This window comes from Schistocerca piceifrons, chromosome 4, assembly GCF_021461385.2.
Source record: "Schistocerca piceifrons isolate TAMUIC-IGC-003096 chromosome 4, iqSchPice1.1, whole genome shotgun sequence".
Lineage (NCBI taxonomy): Eukaryota > Metazoa > Arthropoda > Insecta > Orthoptera > Acrididae > Schistocerca > Schistocerca piceifrons.
Genome location: NC_060141.1, coordinates 354,305,139 through 354,325,330, shown reverse-complemented (window position 1 = coordinate 354,325,330; position 20,192 = coordinate 354,305,139). Strand labels below are relative to the sequence as shown.

Genomic DNA, 20,192 nt, shown 5'->3' with positions numbered 1-20,192 from the left:
CCAAATTAAGGGAGAGTCCATTTTCTGAGAACCACTAAATAATTCCTTCAAATGTTCAAATGTGTGTGAAATCTTATGGGACTTAACTGCTAAGGTCATCAGTCCCTAGGCTTACACACTACTTAACCTTAATTATCCTAAGGACAAACACATACCCATGCCCGAGGGAGGACTCGAACCTCCGCCGGGACCAGCTGCACAGTCCATGACTGCAGCGCCCAAGACCGCTCGGCTAATCTCGCGCGGCAATAATTCTTTGAAAGACATCCTTAACAATATCTTCAGCTGCTTTTCCTGGAATGGGATTTATATAACACTCGTGTCATCTGCAAAAAGTACCAGTTCCGCTTGCTTAACGTTAAGTGGGAGGTCATTGACATGAATAAGGAACAGCAGAGGACCTAAAATTTAACCCTGTGGGACTCCCTTTGCGATTACTTTCCATTCACTAGAATTTACCACCCTCCCAACATTATTTGTGCTATTCAGCACAACTTTTTGCTTTCTGTTCATTAAGTATGATTCAAACCAGCTGTGTGTATAGCCTTCAATTCCATAAAAGACATCGTGTTAATGTGTACTTAAAATTTCAAACATCTAAGTAAGATTATTATTCAGTGCATATATTCGACGTGTGGATCGGCGTATAAAAATTTAATTTACTGATCTTCACAAAATATTGCAGTAAATTCAACATGTGAACACATTTGATTAAGTGTATATCCGACCATTCAGCAGGGTTCACTGCTATTGTTCTGCAATTTTCATCCTACTAAGAGTTCACGTTTTTTAGTTAGACCAGTGTAAACTTCATAAAAACTGTTACTATTTTGCCTGGCGTTCTCAAGCAACTTACGTTAATATCATTTTTATATTTTTGCATTCTGTGTTATGATACAGTCATATGACATTAGGAATGGTATAGGAAATTCATTAGTTGTGGTGTGGCGTAATAGTACCGATCTTATCTATTTTTATGCTCAGATACGACAATGACATTTTTAGATTTTGACATGTATTAAATAACAGTGTAAAAAATGGCATTTTTTGATATAACTGCTGTATGCCTGGCAAAATGTTAATGCCATTCTCTATATACACTGTGTTCTTTATTTTTTACGTTTTTCACTACGCCAATTGATAATGGTCTTACGTGCGAAACTGCAATAGTGCAAATAAATAACTTTTACAGTCAAACGCAACTATAATATCTTCAACATTTCGCGGCCTTGTCAGCAACTGCATAAATAGTAATTTTAATTTTAATAATGAACAGCCTCAGCTTGACGATGTCCACTATGGACAAACGATAGATACTGTTATTCTGAAGAAGGTTGGGTTATCCCGACTGAAACCTAGGTAAATTTCTAGGTAAACGGTGCAACTGAGGCTGTTCATTATTAAAATTGAACGCAACTGTGTTTTTTTAGGAAGTAGTACAAAAATATAGCCTCTACTGAACAATGAATTCCTTTAATTTATAAGAATCCTATACACGTCTTTCGTCGTGCATTTAAGTGTCGGGAGACAGTTATAGGTGGCGGATGTAGAAAACGTTAGTGGAGTAGTTCAGTACGTTGTTCGCGACAAATGAAGGCCTTTGTGAGAGACACAAAGCGTCTGGCCAGTGATCCAGTGTGTAGCGGCTAGCTGGAGACGCAGTGCGGTACGCGGCGCCACTTACCTCTGCACTCGTGGGCGTCGGTGGCGGAGGCGCGGCCCCAGGGCGCGTCGTTGTAGAAGGGCAGGCACTCGTTGCAGTCGGGACCCGCCGTGTTGTGCTCGCACCGGCACACGCGCACCGGCTGCCCGGACAGGTCCGTCACGGAGATGCACTCGCTCGCGTGCCCGTTGCACTTGCACCTGCACAACAAGCACCCGCACGTACCTCTCAGTGGCTTGTACCGACTGGCCCAGCTACAATGGCGACACCAGTCTACCAGGTGTTCAAAACAAACAGTAACTATACCTTGTGCACGTGGTGGCCCGCAGCTCGTAAACATTTGAAGATAACTAATGAGGAGGTATTGAATAGAATTGGGAGAAGAGGAGTTTGTCGCACAACTTGACTAGAAGAAGGGATCGGTTGGACGGACATGTTCTGAGGTATCAAGGGATCACCAATTTAGTACTGGAGGGCAGCGTGGAGGGTAAAAATCGTAGAGGGAGACCAAGAGATGAATACACTAAGCAGATTCAGAAGGATGTAGGCTGCAGTAGGTACTGGGGGATCAAGAAGCTTGCACAGGATAGAGTAGCATGGAGAGTTGCATCAAACCAGTCTCAGGACTGAAGACCACAACAACAACAAATGTTTGAAAAACACGAAGAGCTGCTAGTAAAATGAATCTTTATTATTATTATTATTATTATTATTATTCGAATTTGGGGGGCTCAGGGTCACGTGAAGCCGCTGATTTATGACAAAATATTCCTTTTTTTTTGGCTTCTCACCGCTTCTTAATTCTTGCTCTCTGTTGTTCTCTTCTATCATCTGTCCCTGTCCCTCATCTCTTCTTTTGCGTTTTCAACTCGAAGCCCATGGCTTTTTGTATCTTTCACCGAATTCGAGCCTATTTTCTATGTTTTTGTCTGGTATTCACAAATCCTGCGGATCTTTCTTAACTTCTATTTGTATAAACCATGAAATTAGTATTTTTTGATTTTTTTATGAAAGAAGTTGAATATTTTTTGTCACCCTCCTGTTGTTCATTCTTTTCTTCTTTGCCAGTCTTCTGTTGTTCATTCTTTTCAAATGTCCATAAAATGTAATCCAGTGCTTTCTCATTTTATCTCGTACAATCTCAGGTTTTTTTCATACAACTTCTTGATTTTTTAATTTCGAAACTCCATTTTCATACCTTGGACCCTAACTTTATCGAATTATTCATCTTTATTTCTTCTCCAAATGAGTTAACTGTTAGGTTATGTTTGTGGCGAGGCATTCTGTGGCGTAACCTATATTTAGTACCTGTTTATTTTTTCAACCAGTCATCATCATCATCATCATGTAGCCTATATAGGAACGAAGTGAACACATGAGATACAGTTGGACATCTAATGACGAAACACTGCAATAATACATGGTGAAAATGTTCACGAAACTGTCATAACACACGCCTCACTAGACAATGTTTACGTCAGCTGCTATGAATCTTTCTTTGGCGCTACAGCTCTTGATCGGCCATGTGCTCCTGAAATACCTGCTTCTACACATGTCAGTTCTCTGCTTTTCTGCTCTATCTTGGTATGGTCGACCAACATATTGTCCAGCAACGTTGCTCTTGGTCAGACCTTCCTTCAGATGGAACACAATTTTCCGTTCATAGTTATTTTTTGTGCAAAATAACAATGAAAGTCCTCCCCCTACGTCCTACTCTGCGTATTCTCTGAGATTTAATTAATTTTGCTATATCTTTTCCTTGTAGAAGCTGCCTGCATCTTATTTCTCACAGGATTTGTCTTTCAAAACTGACCTTAGATTGTTTACAAACACTTTCGTCATCGCCCACATTTCTGACCCATGCGTAACAACTGGTGGTACAAGGGAGTGGAATACTCTTGACTTTGTTGTCATTGTTATTAGAGACATCTAACATACCTCTAAGTTCACATAATAGGCTCAATTTCCCGCTTGTATCGTTTCTCTAATGCACTGTCTCACTTATTATCACTGATTAAAAGAACACGTAGATAGTGAGCGAAATCGGCACCTTTAAAACTTTTATTATAAACTTTCAGGTGATTTTGTGTTGTTGTAGCCTTAGAATTGGCCATATCATGTGTTTTGTATTGTTTTCATTTACGCTGAACACAATTTTTACTACTTCTGCCTCTACAATTTCGTATATTTCTTAAGGAAATTTATGTCTCTTGTCACAATCTGATACCAGGGGGTGCTGAAAAAGAATGCCTCCGAAATTATCATGCGAAAAATTTTAAAGCTTTTTACATAAAACAAACGTTATTAACGTTCTACATATTTATTCTTCATTTCTACATATTTATTTCTCAATATAGTCACCCTGGTTACCAACACATTTCTGCCATGGAGGAGCCAGTTTGTTGATGCCGTCACCGTAGGCTGTTTGACTTTGTTGAGGGAGTCACAACCTCATCTTCTATTTGCACCGCTTCATCGCTATCAAAGTAAAGTCCTCGATGGTGTTCTTCAAGTTTTGGGAACAGGTGAAAATCGGATGAGGCCAAGTCGTGACTGTACGGAGGATCATCGATGACAGTGACCCCAAGGCGTTGCACATTTTCCACCCCTCGTGTGTCATCTGGCATTCCCATACTGAAAGAGACTGTGCTCTATGTTTTGGACGTGCTCTTAGAATTCGAAACTCGATTACAGCACGCCGTGTTCTCACGCACCGACATAGTTATGTTACACAAGCAACAATTCGAAACCCTCTAGCTGCAGAAGGCAGTAAAGATGCAGACATGAAGAGTAAAGATACAGAATGTTAATAACGTTTGTTTTATTTAATAATGCTTTAATAGTTTTAACATAAAAAATTCGAAGGCATTTCTTTTCAGCACAGCCTCGCATCATCTGTTTATGCACATGTCTGACTCGATACCACCATCAATGATACTCTCTTCTCAATTTTTGTATCAAACTATATAACTAAAAAGCTATATTGCGTGACTGAAGTACTTTGTATCTAAGTTTCAGTTTCGCACATTTTTAAAAACTTCTTTATTTGGTTATAAGTGCCATACTATACATGTTGATGTAATTTTTTGGTATCATTTGTTGTGTAGTGAGCATATTCGCCATTTTTTTGCAGTGATACATATTTTATTTATAAATGTATCTTATATGTTCGTTCTTATACAGATTACATAATGGTCAAGTTTGGTGCATCAAAACTAGTAGTGAAAATGGTTTATTTCATCTGCAGCTCTTAGTGGTTCGTAAACATGACTTTCTTAAAACACTTTTTAAAACAGCTACCAAACATGCAGTTTTTATATATTTTTGAAACCACTTTATTCTTAATTTGTCAATACCGGTTTCGAATATGTTGTTCATCATGAGCTGGCTGCATTGCATTAAATTATAGGGTGTTGAATGTTTACAATCCCATCATGTCAATAAAAATGTCCGAGACATTTACGAAAACTTTCATTTTCTTCGTAGCCCTAAGAATTGTATTGACCGCGCTTATTGCTGTAGCCTGAGCGTTTTTCAACTCAGTCGCGAATTTTTTGGCAGCGTGGGTCACGCTTAGCACTTGGACACTGAACAATCTGACATTACCTTAACGTCACGTTTTTTTAACAAGTTCAAAAATGGTTCAAATGGCTCTGAGGACTATGGGACTTAACATCTATGGTTATCAGTCCCCTAGAACTACTTAAACCTAACTAACCTAAGGACATCACACAACACCCAGTCATCACGAGGCAGAGAAAATCCCCGACCCCGTTTTAACAAGTACTGTCAAACAGTGACAACTGATTAGTTGAAAATAGTGTCCCCATTGACTGGTGACCGTTCTTATTTCGTATAATTTAAATACGAATTACATAAGAATTTTAATGACACCCCATTTTAAAGCACTGCACTGTAGCGTTGTGTATGTGATAGCACTAAAAAAAAAAAAAAAGAGTTGTCCATTTCATAGGGCTAAACACAATCATAACCATTTCCAATTAAAATAGGAATAGTTGCTGATGAGTCTTCCGGGGAGTATGGCCGTGATCGAAGAAACTTTTCAGTTCCTGATGTTACGTCCAGATCTGCGCTGGACATTTTCGGTCTGTGAAGGACAAACTCCCTCCTCTGGCAGCTATTGGAGTGTATAAGTTCCGTATACTTATGTAAGAGTCTACGTTGGAACTGTGTACCAAGAGAAACATGAATTCAAGACTGAAAGAACATGAAGGTCTTTGTCGACTAGGGAAAACAGGAAAAATCAGTCGTAGCAGAGCATGCACTTCAGTCAGGAAGTGATGAAGTGAAGTTTTCCGAAACCAAATTTTATCTACTATGACAAACTATTATCCACGATTATATAGAGAAGCCATCGAAATATATAAGAATAGTATAATTTTAACAGAAAAGAAGCCATGAAACTGAATGATATATGGACAGTGGCTCTGGAAAATCGATAGATAAGTTTTTATCCTTGACAGGTTACAATCGATAGTTAAGTTTTTTCTCTGCCAAATATTGTCTCTGCTGATCACGTGTAGACTCGATCACGTCCACTTTACACGATATTTATATCGCTCTCCGACGTCCGGCTCGTCAGTCTGCAAGACTGAGCTTCGACAGGAGCACCACCAGAGATGTTCAGTGCACCTCTCGACGGAACATCAAGAACCGGAAAGTTCCTTCGCCCGCGACCATACAGCTCGTAAGACTCAAGAGCAACTGTGACATGCGGACTTGGAAGACTTCATTTTATGACAAAACAGGAATAGTTGACAGCACGTAGTTAGTGTACTTATTGCGTGCCAGGCTTTGGGGGCCATGCAGCAATTGCGAGCAGTGAAATCACAGGTTGGTAGCATTTTATGATTCGGAGGTCACAAACTGGAGACGCTTTCTGTTCATTTCTGTAAACGTACCTGGCGCCGACGGCGAAGTCCGAGATGGCGTAGAAGTAGGACCGTAGCACCTGCGCATCTCCGAACACCTCGTCACCGAACGTGTTGAGCCGGTCCAGCGTGATGCGCAGTTCCGTGGCTGTCACCCAGTCCTGGGGACACACATGGCCATGACTCACATGTGAAGCTAAGAGTAGAGCTACGTAGCTATTGCCAGGGCAGGCGCTCTTTTGTTGAGGAGTTTGACAAACACACAAAAACAATAGTAAATACAGTGAAATTTAGAAGTTATCTAATGGAGCAAAGATTAATCACAACCACGACAGCTCTGGTTGCAACTGATTTATTTTATGGCAAATCAGTTCTTGTTTTGACCTCATATAAGGCCATTATCAACTAGAGACAAGTGCTTGGATAGTCCAGGAACGTGCTTCGCATGGTGATGTCGAGACTAGGATTTGTGAGGAAAGGAAAAAAAAACAGTTGTTGGCTTCTGATGTACAAAGTCAGAAGCTACGATGTTGTCACAGGTATTGACAGTGCACCGCTATTCGCAACAACAGAAAGTCGCTTTAAAGTCCCTAACCCCGACAAAATTCATTTAAAAATATTGAAATCCATACATGCCATAGAAGAATCATGAAAGAAGGTTGTATACATGGAAGAACCCTGGAGATACTAGAAGGTTTCAGATAGATTATATAATGGTAAGACAGAGATTTAGGAACCAGGTTTTAAATTGTAAGACATTTCCAGGGACAGATGTGGACTCTGACCACAATCTGTTGGTTATGAACTGTAGATTAAAACTGAAGAAACTGCAAAAAGGTGGGAATTTAAGGCGATGGGACCTGTATAAACTGAAAGAACCAGAGGTTGTATAGAGTTTCAAGGAGAGCATAAGGGAACAATTAACAAGAATGGGGGGAAGAAATACAGTAGAAGAAGAATGGGTAACTTTGAGGGATGAAATGGTGAAGGCAGCAGAGGATCAAGTAGGTAAAAAGACGAGGGCTAGTAGAAATCCTTGGGTAACAGAAGAGATACTGAATTTAATTGATGAAAGGAGAAAATATAAAAATGCAGTAAATGAAGCAGGCAAAAGGAATACAAACGTGTCAAAAATGAGATCGACAGGAAGTGCAAAATGGCTAAGCAGGGATGGCTAGAGGACAAATGTAAGGATGTAGAGGCTTATCTCACGAGGGGTAAGATAGATACTGCCTACAGGAAAATTAAAGAGACCTTTGGAGAAAAGAGAACCATTTGCATGAATATCAAGAGCTCAGATGGAAACCCAGTTCTAAGCAAAGAAGGGAAACCAGAAAGGTGGAAGGAGTATATGGAGGGTCTATACAGGGGAGATGTTCTTGAGGACAATATTATGGAAATGGAAGAGGATGTAGATGAAGATGAAATGGGAGATATGATACTTCGTGATGAGTTTGACAGAGCACTGAAAGACCTAAGTCGAAACAAGGCGCCGGGAGTAGACAACATTCCATTAGAACTACTGACAGCCTTGGGAGGGCCAGCCCTGACAAAACTCTACCATCTGGTGAGCAAGATGTATGAGACAGGCGAAATTCCCCCAGACTTCAAGAAGAATACAATAATACCAATCCCAAAGAAAGCAGGTGTTGACAGATGTGAAAATTACCGAACTATGAGTTTAATAAGTCACAGCTGCAAAATACTAACGCGAATTCTTTACAGACGAATGGAAAAACTGGTAGAAGCCGACCTCGGGGAAGATCAGTTTGGATTCCGTAGAAATGTCGGAACACGTGAGGCAATACTGACCCTACGACTTACCTTAGAAAATAGATTAAGGAAATGAAAACCTACGCTTCTAGCATTTGTAGACTTAGAGAAAGCTTTCGACAATGTTGACTGGAATACTCTCTTTCAAATTCTAAAGATGGCAGGGGTAAAATACAGGGAGCGAAAGGCTATTTACAATTTGTACACAAACCAGATGGCAGTTGTAAGAGTCGAGGGGCATGAAAGGGAAGCAGTGATTGAGAAGGGAGTGAGACAAGGTTGTAGCCTCTCCCCGATGTTATTCAATCTGTATATTGAGCAAGCAGTGAAGGAAACAAAAGAAAAATTCGGAGTAGGTATTAAAATCCATAGAGAAGAAATAAAAACTTTGAGGTTCGCCGATGACATTGTAATTCTGTCAGAGACAGCAAAGGACTTGGAAGAGCAGTTGAACGGAATGGACAGTGTCTTGAAAGGAGAATATAAGATGAACATCAACAAAAGCAAAACGAGGATAATCGAATGTATTCGAATTAAGTCGTGTGATGCTGAGGGAATTAGATTAGGAAATGAGACACTTAAAGTAGTAAAGGAGTTTTGCTATTTGGGGAGCAAAATAACTGATGATGGTCGAAGTAGAGAGGGTATAAAATGTATACTGGCAATGGCAAGGAAATCGTTTCTGAAGAAGAGAAATTTGTTAACATCGAGTATAAATTTAAGTGTCAGGAAGTCGTTTCTGAAAGTATTTGTATGGAGTGTAGCCATGTATGGAAGTGAAACATGGACGATAAATAGTTTAGACAAGAAGAGAATAGAAGCTCTCGAAATGTGGTGCTACAGAAGAATGCTGAAGATTAAATGAGTAGATCACATAACTAATGAGGAAGTATTGAATAGAATTGGGGAGAATAGGAGTTTGTGGCACAACTTGACTAGAAGAAGGGATCGGTTGGTAGGACATGTTCTGAGGCATCAAGGGATCACCAATTTAGTACTGGAGGGCAGCGTGGAGGGTAAAAATCGTGGAGGGAGACCAAGAGATGAGTACACTAAGCAGATTCAGAAGCATGTAGGTTGCAGTAAGTACTGGGAGATGAAGAAGCTTGCACAGGATAGAGTAGCATGGAGAGCTGCATCAAACCAGTCTCTGGACTGAAGACCACAACAACAACAACATGCCATAGATCATAATAGCGTCTCGATATATTCAAAATTTTGTTTTTAAATTTTACTAAGACAGAAGTTATATTTTTTCTTGAAATTCACGAACTTTTCGCGTTCAAAAAATTTCCTTCTTGAGAACAGCTTGGCACAGTGCTTTGCAAAGTGTGCGTGGTGAAGCAGTGGGAACCGGCAGTGCCAGCCTACCATTGCTGCGTTACTGGTGGGAGCACTCCATCCCGACCGAGCGAGGTGGCGCAGTGGTTAGCACACTGGACTCGCATTCGGGAGGACGACGGTTCAATCCCGTCTCCGGCGATCCTGATTTAGGTTTTCCGAGATTTCCCTAAATCGTTTCAGGCAAATGCCGGGATGGTTCCTTTGAAAGGGCACGGCCGATTTCCTTCCCAATCCTTCCCTAACCCGAGCTTGCGCTCCGTCTCTAATGACCTCGTTGTCGACGGGACGTTAAACACTAACCACCACCACCACCACCACTCCATCCCGACTGCTGTCATGCGTGCTACTTTAAATAGGAATATAAATCGCAGTTGCGTTTCAACTTACCATTTTTCATCATGGAAAAATGATTAAAAACGGTTGAATAAATCACTGACATTAGCATGTAATATTGTCAGTTCATTAGTCATTAACTACATGTTTCAGAGAACTTGTCATTTCCAGATGCAATTATCCATATTTTTTTTAAAATCTGATTGACATTTGGTGTACATATACGCACCTAGCGCCATATTAGACTAGTAGTACATTTTACGACTATCACAAATTGATATCATTATACGGGGTGAACATTAATAAAACTGACAAACTGCAGGGATGGATTTCTGTCTGGAAAAGGAGGAAAAAAGATCCTATGAACACGTGTACGGTATTGGACGATCTGCATTCAACGACAGCAAATCGTCCTGGAACACATTACAGAGCTGCTTCGTATCCACGTCACAACTTATGTTCAAAGTGGCCTCCATATGATGCAATGCACGAGTTCACACATCGCAACATGGATTGTTATGTGGGATACACATAACTGTACTTTGGCTTGCATCATGTTGGCGGGCCACTTGCCGGGTGCTTGTACTAGGGTTCGTCACAATATCCTGTAGAACCCTGTCCCCCAAATCTAGTGTACGCACAGTCTGCCACCTCTCTGCACGTTCGTCTCTCTGGAAGCACCCATGATCACACAAACGCCCAAAATGGGCTTGAAATGCTGTGGGATGTGGTTGCTGTCTGTGAGGGAACTTGTTTCGGTGTATCGGTCCCTCGACCGCTTCCATCCGATTGGCCGTACACATAAACTATCTCGGCTTGTTCCCGACATGAATATCGGACCATTCTGCTGCTTATAGGATGCTGCATTAATCACACAGCCTGCAACACATATGGAATACAAGGCACGTGAGGAACTTCCTTTCATCAGCGCTGTCTTCCATGGCAACGGTGCATTTTCGGACACATGTTCGTAGGACCTATTCTCCCCCATTTGCAGTCTGGAATCTGTCCTTGCAGTTTGTCGGTTCTAGTGATGTTCACCCTGTACAAAGGGCAAGTAGTAATTGGTAATTATATTATTAGGTTAAAAATTCAAAATTTCGCGACGGTTTTGTAATTTTTTGTATTTTATAAGTCGAGGACAGCTGCTTTTTGAGAACATTTGGAAAACTGAAGAGATTCCAGTTGAATGAAAAACATCACTAATCCACCCGCTACATAAAAAAGAAGACAAACAAAATGTCAATAATTAGAGAGGAGTGTCACTTCTGCCAGTGGCATACAAAATATTATCAAAAATTCTCCTGAACAGATTGGTAGATATTGTAGACAAACAACTGGGAGAATATCAGGGTGGTTTTCGAAAGAGAAGCTCCCGTGCAGAACAAATTTTTATCTGAAAGCCAATAATTTGCCACAGAATGTTAACCAGCAAAACAATAATAGTGTCATTTATTGATTTCAAGAAAGCATTTTATGGTAAGAGAAACAATAGATAAGGTCATTAGAGAATTTGGTGTTAAATTAAAATTAGCAAATATAATTCGTGAAACACTAACAGGTAAAATATCTAAAGTCAAATTTATGGGAGAAGTATCTCAGCCATTTGAAATAAAAACTGGTGTTAGACAAGGTGATGCTCTACCACCTTTACAGTTTAATTGTGTTCTATAAAAAATTGTAAGGCTCTGGAATTCGGAGCTAAGAAATCGTAAAATTGATCCAATAACTCTGGGAAGGAAAAGAAATGGAATTAAGGTGAACTGCTTGGCTTTTGCGGATAATTTTGCAATACTTTCAGAAAACCTAACAGAATCAGTTATTCAAATAAACCTTCTGGACAAAACAGCAAACAGAACTGGTCTCGAAATTTCAGCTGAAAAAGGAAATTCATGACAAATATAAAAAATGCGCCAAAATTCATAGAAACACAAATAGGTAAAATAAAGCGAGTAAATAAATTTAAATATCTTGGAGAAACAACAGAATGGACTAGAGAATCTGCAATAGATGTAAGAATTAACAAAATGGAAAGAGAATATGGTTTAACCAAAAATATTTATAACAAGAAATGTATATCTATAAAAACAAAACTAAAACACTACGCCACAATGATGCGACCAGAGTGTTTACATGGATCTGAAAGCCAAACGATGAACTATAAGATGGAAAAACTAGAGGTACTGGAAAGAAGAATTATTAGAAAAATAATGGGTGCAATAAAAACTGCAGATGGTTTGAACATAAGAATTAATGAGATCTTCAAAAATATATAGAAAATATATGAAATAATGGCCAAACGAAGATTAATCTTTTTCGGAAACCTGTACCGAATGGATGGAAATAGACTAACAAAATAAATACTCCTATATTTCAGGAAGAAAAAATCGACAATAGCATGGATGACAGAAGTAAGGAAAGATCTAGAAAGAAACAACGTCAGAGAATCAGAAATAGCAGAAAGAAACCGTTTTAAAACTAAAATAGTAAATTTGGAAGTTTTTCAAAGCAGAAGAAATAAAAAATCGGGAACAACATAGACAGAAGAAAGGAAGAGACATCATGGAGAGAAAATGAGGGAATACTGGAAAAATAGGAAACAACAATAAAGGAAGGAGAGGAACTGAAGTTGTTAACGTGATACTAGTTGGTCAATACGATTAAAAAAAAAATGAGGACAGCCAGGAAGCTGATGTTCCGATCTGTTTAGTCTCTTACACAAAGCTGCTAGCTAATCGCTCTATTACTCACATTTGATCGAAATAAATTTCTGACACTGAGTTACACGAAACCATTGCGAACTTTCTAAGGCCTATCCTCAGAAGGAAACTGGACACGTTTCCTATCATTGGCGTTCGGTATTGTTTGCCACTTGTCCAATCTGTAAACCACGATATTCTGAGGTGACAAAGTTGCACAGTGCATTTCTGCCGGCCTTTATGCCACCGTAGTTGCCCACACTTCTATTTTGATTTGTTATATGCGCTAACTTCAAGTTTAAGGACGTGGTTAGATGCATTGCCATCGGCGATAGGTAGCTGTTCGTTTTGTTATTGTGTTACTCACTTACTTTACGATCAGCTATGACGAAGATGAGTAGGCAAGTCACGCGACTTCTATAATCTGTGTTTTCTTTCCTAATTTCTCAGGTTGTGACTGCACCCCGTTTCTGCTGACATATGACACATTTGCCTTACTAAAAATATCGTACAACAAATGATGAACTCTACGTGAGACTCAAATTATCTTTTAATCCTTCTCCTGGGCCGTCGGCAATCTCTGGAGTAAGCTACTAATCAATTTGTTTACGATGCAAAATGAGTCCTCGTTCAGGAGGCTGAAATATTTTCTATCGCTGTTCTAGTCAACTTCTCAATATAGTACAAACGAGATTCCTTTCATCTGTAAGTGTAACACACGCTATACATTTCTCACTGCTTTTGTTACCTGTAACTTTGCTTTCTTTTACCTTTTTATTCAAATTTGGGTAACAGTTCTCTTTGTAACCCGTTTTATTTACTTTCACGACAAGCGGGTATAAGGCAGAATCTTCTTCTTTACAGTTGCTAAATCTGCTTTGATGTTACAAGCTGTAAGTTTGGTGATGTAATAACTCTTATCGAATAGAAAGTAGATGCTGAAAGTTGTGACTACAACCTAACTATTAGTTTAATAAGTCGTGTTTCGGTTCCGGCGAAATGTAAGAACACACGAGGCAATACTGCCCCATGTTTGAAGATAAGAAAACCTACAGTTATAATGTGTGTAGATTTAAAGAAAGCTTTTAACAATGTTGATTGGAATACACTCTTGGAAATTCTGAAGCTAGCAAGTGCAAAATACAGGGAGCGAAGGGTTATTTACAATTTATACGTAAATCAAACTGCGTTTACAAGAGTCGAAGGGCATGGAAGGGAAACAGCCATTGAGAAGGGAGTGAGACAGGATCATAGGCTGTCCCACTGTTATTTAATCTGTGTAATGAGCAACCATTCAGGGAAACCAAGAAGTCAATTAAAAAGAGAATTAAGAGGAATAAAAGAACCTGTGAGGTTTACCCCTAAGACACAGCAGTTCTATCAAAGAACACAAAGACTTGTAAGAGCAAATTTGGAAATTTGTGGTAAGATATTATGGAACCAAACTGCTGAGGTCATCGGTCCCTAAGCCTAGACATTACTTAATCTAACTTAAACTAACTTACACTATGGACAACACACACACCCATACCCGAGGGAGGATTCGAGCCTCCGACGGGGATAGCCGCTCGGAACGTGACAAGGCGCCATAGACCGCGCGGCTTGGAAGAGCGGTTGAATAGAATGAAAATAGTGTCTAGAAGAGAGATTATAAGATGAACATAAGCAAAAGTGAAACAAGGGTATTGGAATGTAATCGAATTAAGAGGGAGTTAGATTAGGAAACGAGACAGTAAAAGTAGTAGATGAGTTTTGGGCAGCAAAATAACTGGTGTCGGCCCGAAGTAAACAAGAAGAGTACGTGCCCGCGAAAGGCAAAGGTCCCGAGTTAGAGTCTCGGCCCGGCACAGTTTTAATCTGCTAGGGAGTTTCATATCAGCGCACACTCCGCTGCAGAGTGAAAATCTCATTCTCATTCAATAAATGATGACTGGTAATAGCACGAAAATCATTTTTGACTAAAAGGAATTTCACGTCTTTCCTGCATACATTTTTCTGGAGTGTAGTCTTATACAGAAGTGAAATGTGGAGAGTTAGCGGTTCAGACAATTCGAGAGCGAAGCTTTTGAAATGTAATGCTACAGAAGAACGCTGCAGGTTATATGGGTATAACGAATACCTAATGAGAAAGTAACGAATCGAACAGGGTGAAAAAATGAATTTGGGGCACAACTAGACCAAAAGAAGGAATCGATTGATAGGACGCATCCTGAGGCATCAAGGAATTATCAATGAAGTAAAGTATCGGGGTACTGGATGTAAAAATTTAAGAGGGAGACTTAGGTTTGAATACTGTTAGTAGACACAAATGGATGTGTGATGCAGTACTTATTGAAAGATGAAGAGGCTGGCACATGATAGACTGAGGTGGAGAATAGTATAGAACCAAACTTCGGACTAAAGACCGCAACAATAACAACAACAAGCTTAGTCTTGCCATTAATTTATGGTGTTACTTCTCATTGAGTTCTGCGAGGTACTTCGGCCAGCTCAATTACAACAGCACTTCATATATGGTGGGCAAAATAAAATTGTGCGGGGAAATATTTCAAGCACCTTAAAATAGGCAACGTAACTTAAATCATCTGCATCTGGGGTGGAAGGTGTAACATTAAATATTTTCCCGGACAGTTTTATTGTGGCTATCTTGTGCTATACTGACTTGAAGGACGGATAGTGCATATGGTATTTCTTCATAATGGAAGATGGGTTGACCTCATAAACAAAGATTCACGACAAATTTTGATGTGAAGGTGTGAGAGCTTATGATACGAGTATATAGAGAGGTGTGGAGAAGGCCTATATCATGCAGTGGGTGACGAATGTGTGGCGATGACGATATTTGGGAGGTACACGTTGTCAGGATCCGTGTTTACAGTGGATGAATGTAAGAGTGGCGCTGTCTGCTGACCTGGAGTTCTGGCGTGGAGTCGAACTGGTAGGCGGAGGGCCGCCCCTCCAGCGTGGAGAAGGCCACGTTGCCGCCGGTCAGCGGCGAGATGTCCGAGTACTCCGACGTGCACAACGCGCGAGCCTCGTCGCCGCGTCGCGCGTAGTTGTTGTCTGGCAGCCCGTACGTGTCCCGGCACGTCGCGCTGAAAAAGGTAAAGGTAAAGCCGTCAGCCACGCAGTTGTGGGAGATCTGCACTCACTGTGCGTTAACGACTTTATTGTCGGTCAATATTTTGAGGATGCAACATGAGAAATTCTAACGTGTTAAATAAAATCGTATTGGATGGTCAGGCTACCTTGATATGCAGAGCAATTTCATTTTCGTACATTTACGGCCAATGGAAATTCATCCTCAGTTTGAATGGAGTACACTTCACTTCATCCATCATGTCCTTTCGTCATCCATATAAATTTTAGTTTGTTAGTTGCCTTCGGTCTCTGTGCTTGAACATGTCGGAAGATGGTACAGTAAGATCTTTGAAGCGACAGAGCCTCAATGTGGCAAGGTTCTTACTGGCCCATGTTTTCTAGGCATACTGAACAGAACACTCGGCTAGTAGGGAATTCTTTTCTGTCTGCTGGCTCCAACCATATCGTGTGGTGGGCAGAGCCATGGGGATGCACTTAACTGGCATGTGTTGTGCAGCATAATAATGTACCCTGACAGCCCATTTGTTTCCAATGATTTCTGTCTCTTAGCAAAATTATGCTTCTGATCGACACGTTATTGTTAAACTGGCAATCTTGGTACTTATATGGTCCGTCCCGTAAGCGAGTGAGACTAGATTTGCTTTCCACCTTTTCTGAAAAACAAAAGTTGGGCTTAGTTCTGCTCCGACTTAAGTGAAGTCATCATTTGTGCTGGCATACATTCATGGTCCGATATGGATGACTCACATATAATTTTCTTCAGCATTTTTTTCAAGTCTGTTGTAGTCATGTGCTTCCGCGACGTGTCTCGGTCTGTTAACTGCTATGTCTACATAGCAATGTATCATTGGCATTTACTGGTGTTTTTTAACCGACTTACTATGTTCCACGTTTTCCAGCTATTCACAAGATAAGGTTTTCTTTCGTGTTTCGTCCTCAGTTTGTGCATGTGATGTAAACCTAGTACGACACAAGGATGTAAAACCCTCAAGATGGATTAGCATAAGGTCAACTAAAAGCGGTAGCGACACAAGTCTTAATTTGGTGAGTACTTACTAGGAACTATTATTTTATGTTCGAGAGCTAAGAAATTGATAGATGAAATCAAATGTTTTCTTGATAATTAGTCACGTTAATGACTTTTCAAAACTGTAACCACAGACAAAATAATCGAGGAAGTATACAGTATCGTATTGGACGATTTAAGAGAGAAAGGTGTGTGAAGTAGATGACGCCATAGCCATATCAGGAGAAGTAGCACGGTAAATTTGCCATGAAGAATTAACTATCAGAAATCTTTGTGCAAGACTGGTGATGCGTTTGTTGAATGGTGGCCAAAACAGATGCCACCGTTAATTTCTCAGCTATATATGGAACGCATGAAAAAGAGTTCATCTGTTTTGGCGCGCTAATTTGTTTCTTTAGATGAGTGGATCCACAAGTAAAAGCCATAAATGAAACAACAATCAATGTGTTGGATGCAACGTATGGGCTTTTGCGAAAACTGTAAGGGTGATTTCACAATTTGAGAATGCTACTGCAGAATGTTTCATTTGATTGGCGGCCTTGTAAAGTCTAAAATAATAACGGGCAAATATTACACAAGTCTGTGTTGCCATGTGGATGATAAGCCACATGAGAGTAGTCCTATTTTGTAAAAGGAAGCAAGGAACAGCAGTGTTTGACGTTTTACTATTAAAAAAAGGGCATTATTTGATACTAGACGAGTATGAGAAAGAAAGTCAACATTGCCTTTTTTTTCTTCAAAGGAGCAACCATAGCTGGATTGTAAAAAGTACAACTTTCATGAGGCCAAAACGACTGTCCATAGTGGTGCCCCGACAATGGGGGAAAGCCGAGACCTGCGTCATTCCTTGACTTCCCATGCCCAGAGAAACCTGTGTCTGGAAAACGTCTATGTCTCCAGTGAGGAGATTACGGTAGTTACAGATCATTATTTTGCACACTTCCAAGAATCGAAATTCAGGGCAGCACTCCGCGTACTGGTAAATGTCTTTTTTACAACTAATACATATTATCTATTGGCTGTCTCATGTCATGCCTCGTATATTAATACGTTGAGACCTATTTGTAATGTAAGTTGCTGTATATGCTGTTAATATCATCAGACCCGAATATGGGTTGTGCTAATCTGTCCTGATTATAGAAACTGGTATCTGTGGACGTACAATTTTCAGTAATTTGATGGGATGGTATACGTTGAAATATTCGACACTGCAGTGTAGATCATAATTGCCTTTCTAACGGCTTCCAGAGACAACAAAATTTTGAATTTCAAAATTTCATATAATCATTGACCGAGCTTAAAAATTTAAAATACTGTCATAACCTACTCATAACGAGGTGTAATCTTATGTTACAGGTTTAACACAAAAAGTCAAAAATTAATGTTAAAAACTATGTAGTCCTACACATGGTGTCCCGGGGCGAATGGACAGTATTCAGGATTATGATGGGGACGATCATTCGAAGCAAAAATATTCCAGGAAACATGGGCTCTAAAATGCATACCTTAAGGCAGATAACATTGTAATTCTATCAGAGACAGCAAAGGACCTAGAAGAGCAGCTGAACAGAATGGACAGTGTCTTGAAAGGAGAATATAAGATGAACATCAACAAAAGCAAAACGAGGATAATGGAATGTAGTCGAATTAAGTCGGGTGATGCTGAGGGTATTAGATTAGGAAATGAGATGCTTAAAGTAGTAAATGAGTTTAGCTATTTGTGGAGCAAAATAACTGATGATGGTCGAAGTAGAGAGGATATAAAATGTAGACTGGCAATGGCAAGGGAAGCGTTTCTGAAGAAGAGAAATTTGTTAACATCGAGTATCGATTTAAGTGTCAAGAACTCGTTTCTGAAATTATTTATATACAGTGTAGCCATGTATGGAAGTGAAACGTGGACAATAAATAGTTTAGACAAAAAGAGAATAGAAGCTTTCGAGATGTGCTGCTACAGAAGACTGCTGAAGGTTAGATGGGTAGATCAGATAAGTAATGAGGAGGCATTGAACAGAATTGGGGAGAAGAGAAATTTGTGGCACAACTTGGCTAGAAGAAGGGATCGGTTGGTAGGACATGTTCTGAGGCATCAAGGGATCACCAATTTAGTACTGGAGGGCAGCGTGGAGGGTAAAAATCGTAGAGGGAGACCAAGAGATGGATACACTGAGTAGATTCAGAAGGATGTAGGTTGCAGTAGGTACTGGGAGATGCAGAAGTTTGCACAGGATAGAGTAGCATGGAGAGCTGCATCAAACCAGTCTCTGAACTGAAGACCACAACAACAAGAGCTATGATCACTTCTTCGTCTTCAATGCTGCGAAACAAATCTCTTCTACTGCAAGCTCTTGGCTTTTCATATTTTGAGAGGTAGTAGGGTGGACCAAATTAGGAAAAGAATTATCTGGTAAACATGGGCTCTAAAATGCGTACCTTAAAAACTATGGGCACTTGTTCAGTAGAAATATGTTTCACGGTACCGTAGATGAACAAGTGTTCGCAGCTCTTAAGGTATGCACTTTAGGGCTCATGTTTACTGGTCATTTTTTCTTGTTTTGGTCCATACCATATGAAAATGAAAGAGCTTGCACTAGAAGAAATTTTTTTTCACAGTATCTGAGATGAAGAAAAGGGCTCGTAGGTCTTAAGGTCTTCATTTTTATTCAGCCGTCTGTCAGTGTCGCAGCCTTCTGTGATCACGCCACAAGAGGAAGTGAAACAAGAGGGCTGAAAAGCATGATCATCCTTTTCTGCTTCGGATCATTTTAAAATTTCGTCGAATGTCTTGAACGGTACCTAGTAGTTCCAACGTGTAGACGAGAGCAAACATTGCTATTGCGCAGCACTCCAAAGGTGCGGTCACTTTCAATGGGGTTTCAGCCTCATGGTATCCTTAGAGAAGGATTGAAACGTCCGGCGATGTCAGCAGCGTCGAAAGTTGACAAGAACGTCATCTTGTTGCTCATCGCACTGAGAATCGTCGTTTCCGACCGCAAAATGTGCTGGAATCAGCGCCCCAAAGGAAGGAGTGGTTTCATTGACGCCCTTTATGACACTCTCTGAGGCTTTTCGTGCCGATTATGAGCGCCGGTGTGTGTGAAATCTTTTCCTCGGCCACTTTTAAGTAAACCAGCGACATCAACGCTGGGCATCGTGGTTCTGACCTCCATCGCAGAAACGTCAAAAGATGGGGTGACATGTGGGGAAGGAGGGGTTTGACGCCCTTTCCATCTCGTGATAAGTCCACGGTACCGTTGGACAGAATTGTGGTGAAATTTGGTATCAATGTGATATCATTAGCCCACCTTAGATCTCACAGGAACTTCTGAGCTGTGGCCTTTTTTTCTGCAGATGACGAC

At 40.3% G+C, this 20,192-nt stretch overlaps 1 protein-coding gene across 1 annotated transcript in view; it reads right to left on the bottom strand.

Annotated features, from left to right (window-relative positions):
• Window positions 1–20,192, bottom strand: part of LOC124796347 (laminin subunit gamma-1) — a 1,176,638-nt gene that overhangs the window by 525,677 nt on the left and 630,769 nt on the right. The window contains exons 4-6 of the mRNA XM_047260489.1: window positions 15,616–15,799; window positions 6,586–6,716; window positions 1,685–1,863 (exon numbers count right to left, since the gene is read on the bottom strand). Coding sequence (XP_047116445.1) covers window positions 1,685–1,863; window positions 6,586–6,716; window positions 15,616–15,799 — 494 coding nt within the window. The remainder of the gene's footprint in view (window positions 1–1,684; window positions 1,864–6,585; window positions 6,717–15,615; window positions 15,800–20,192) is intronic.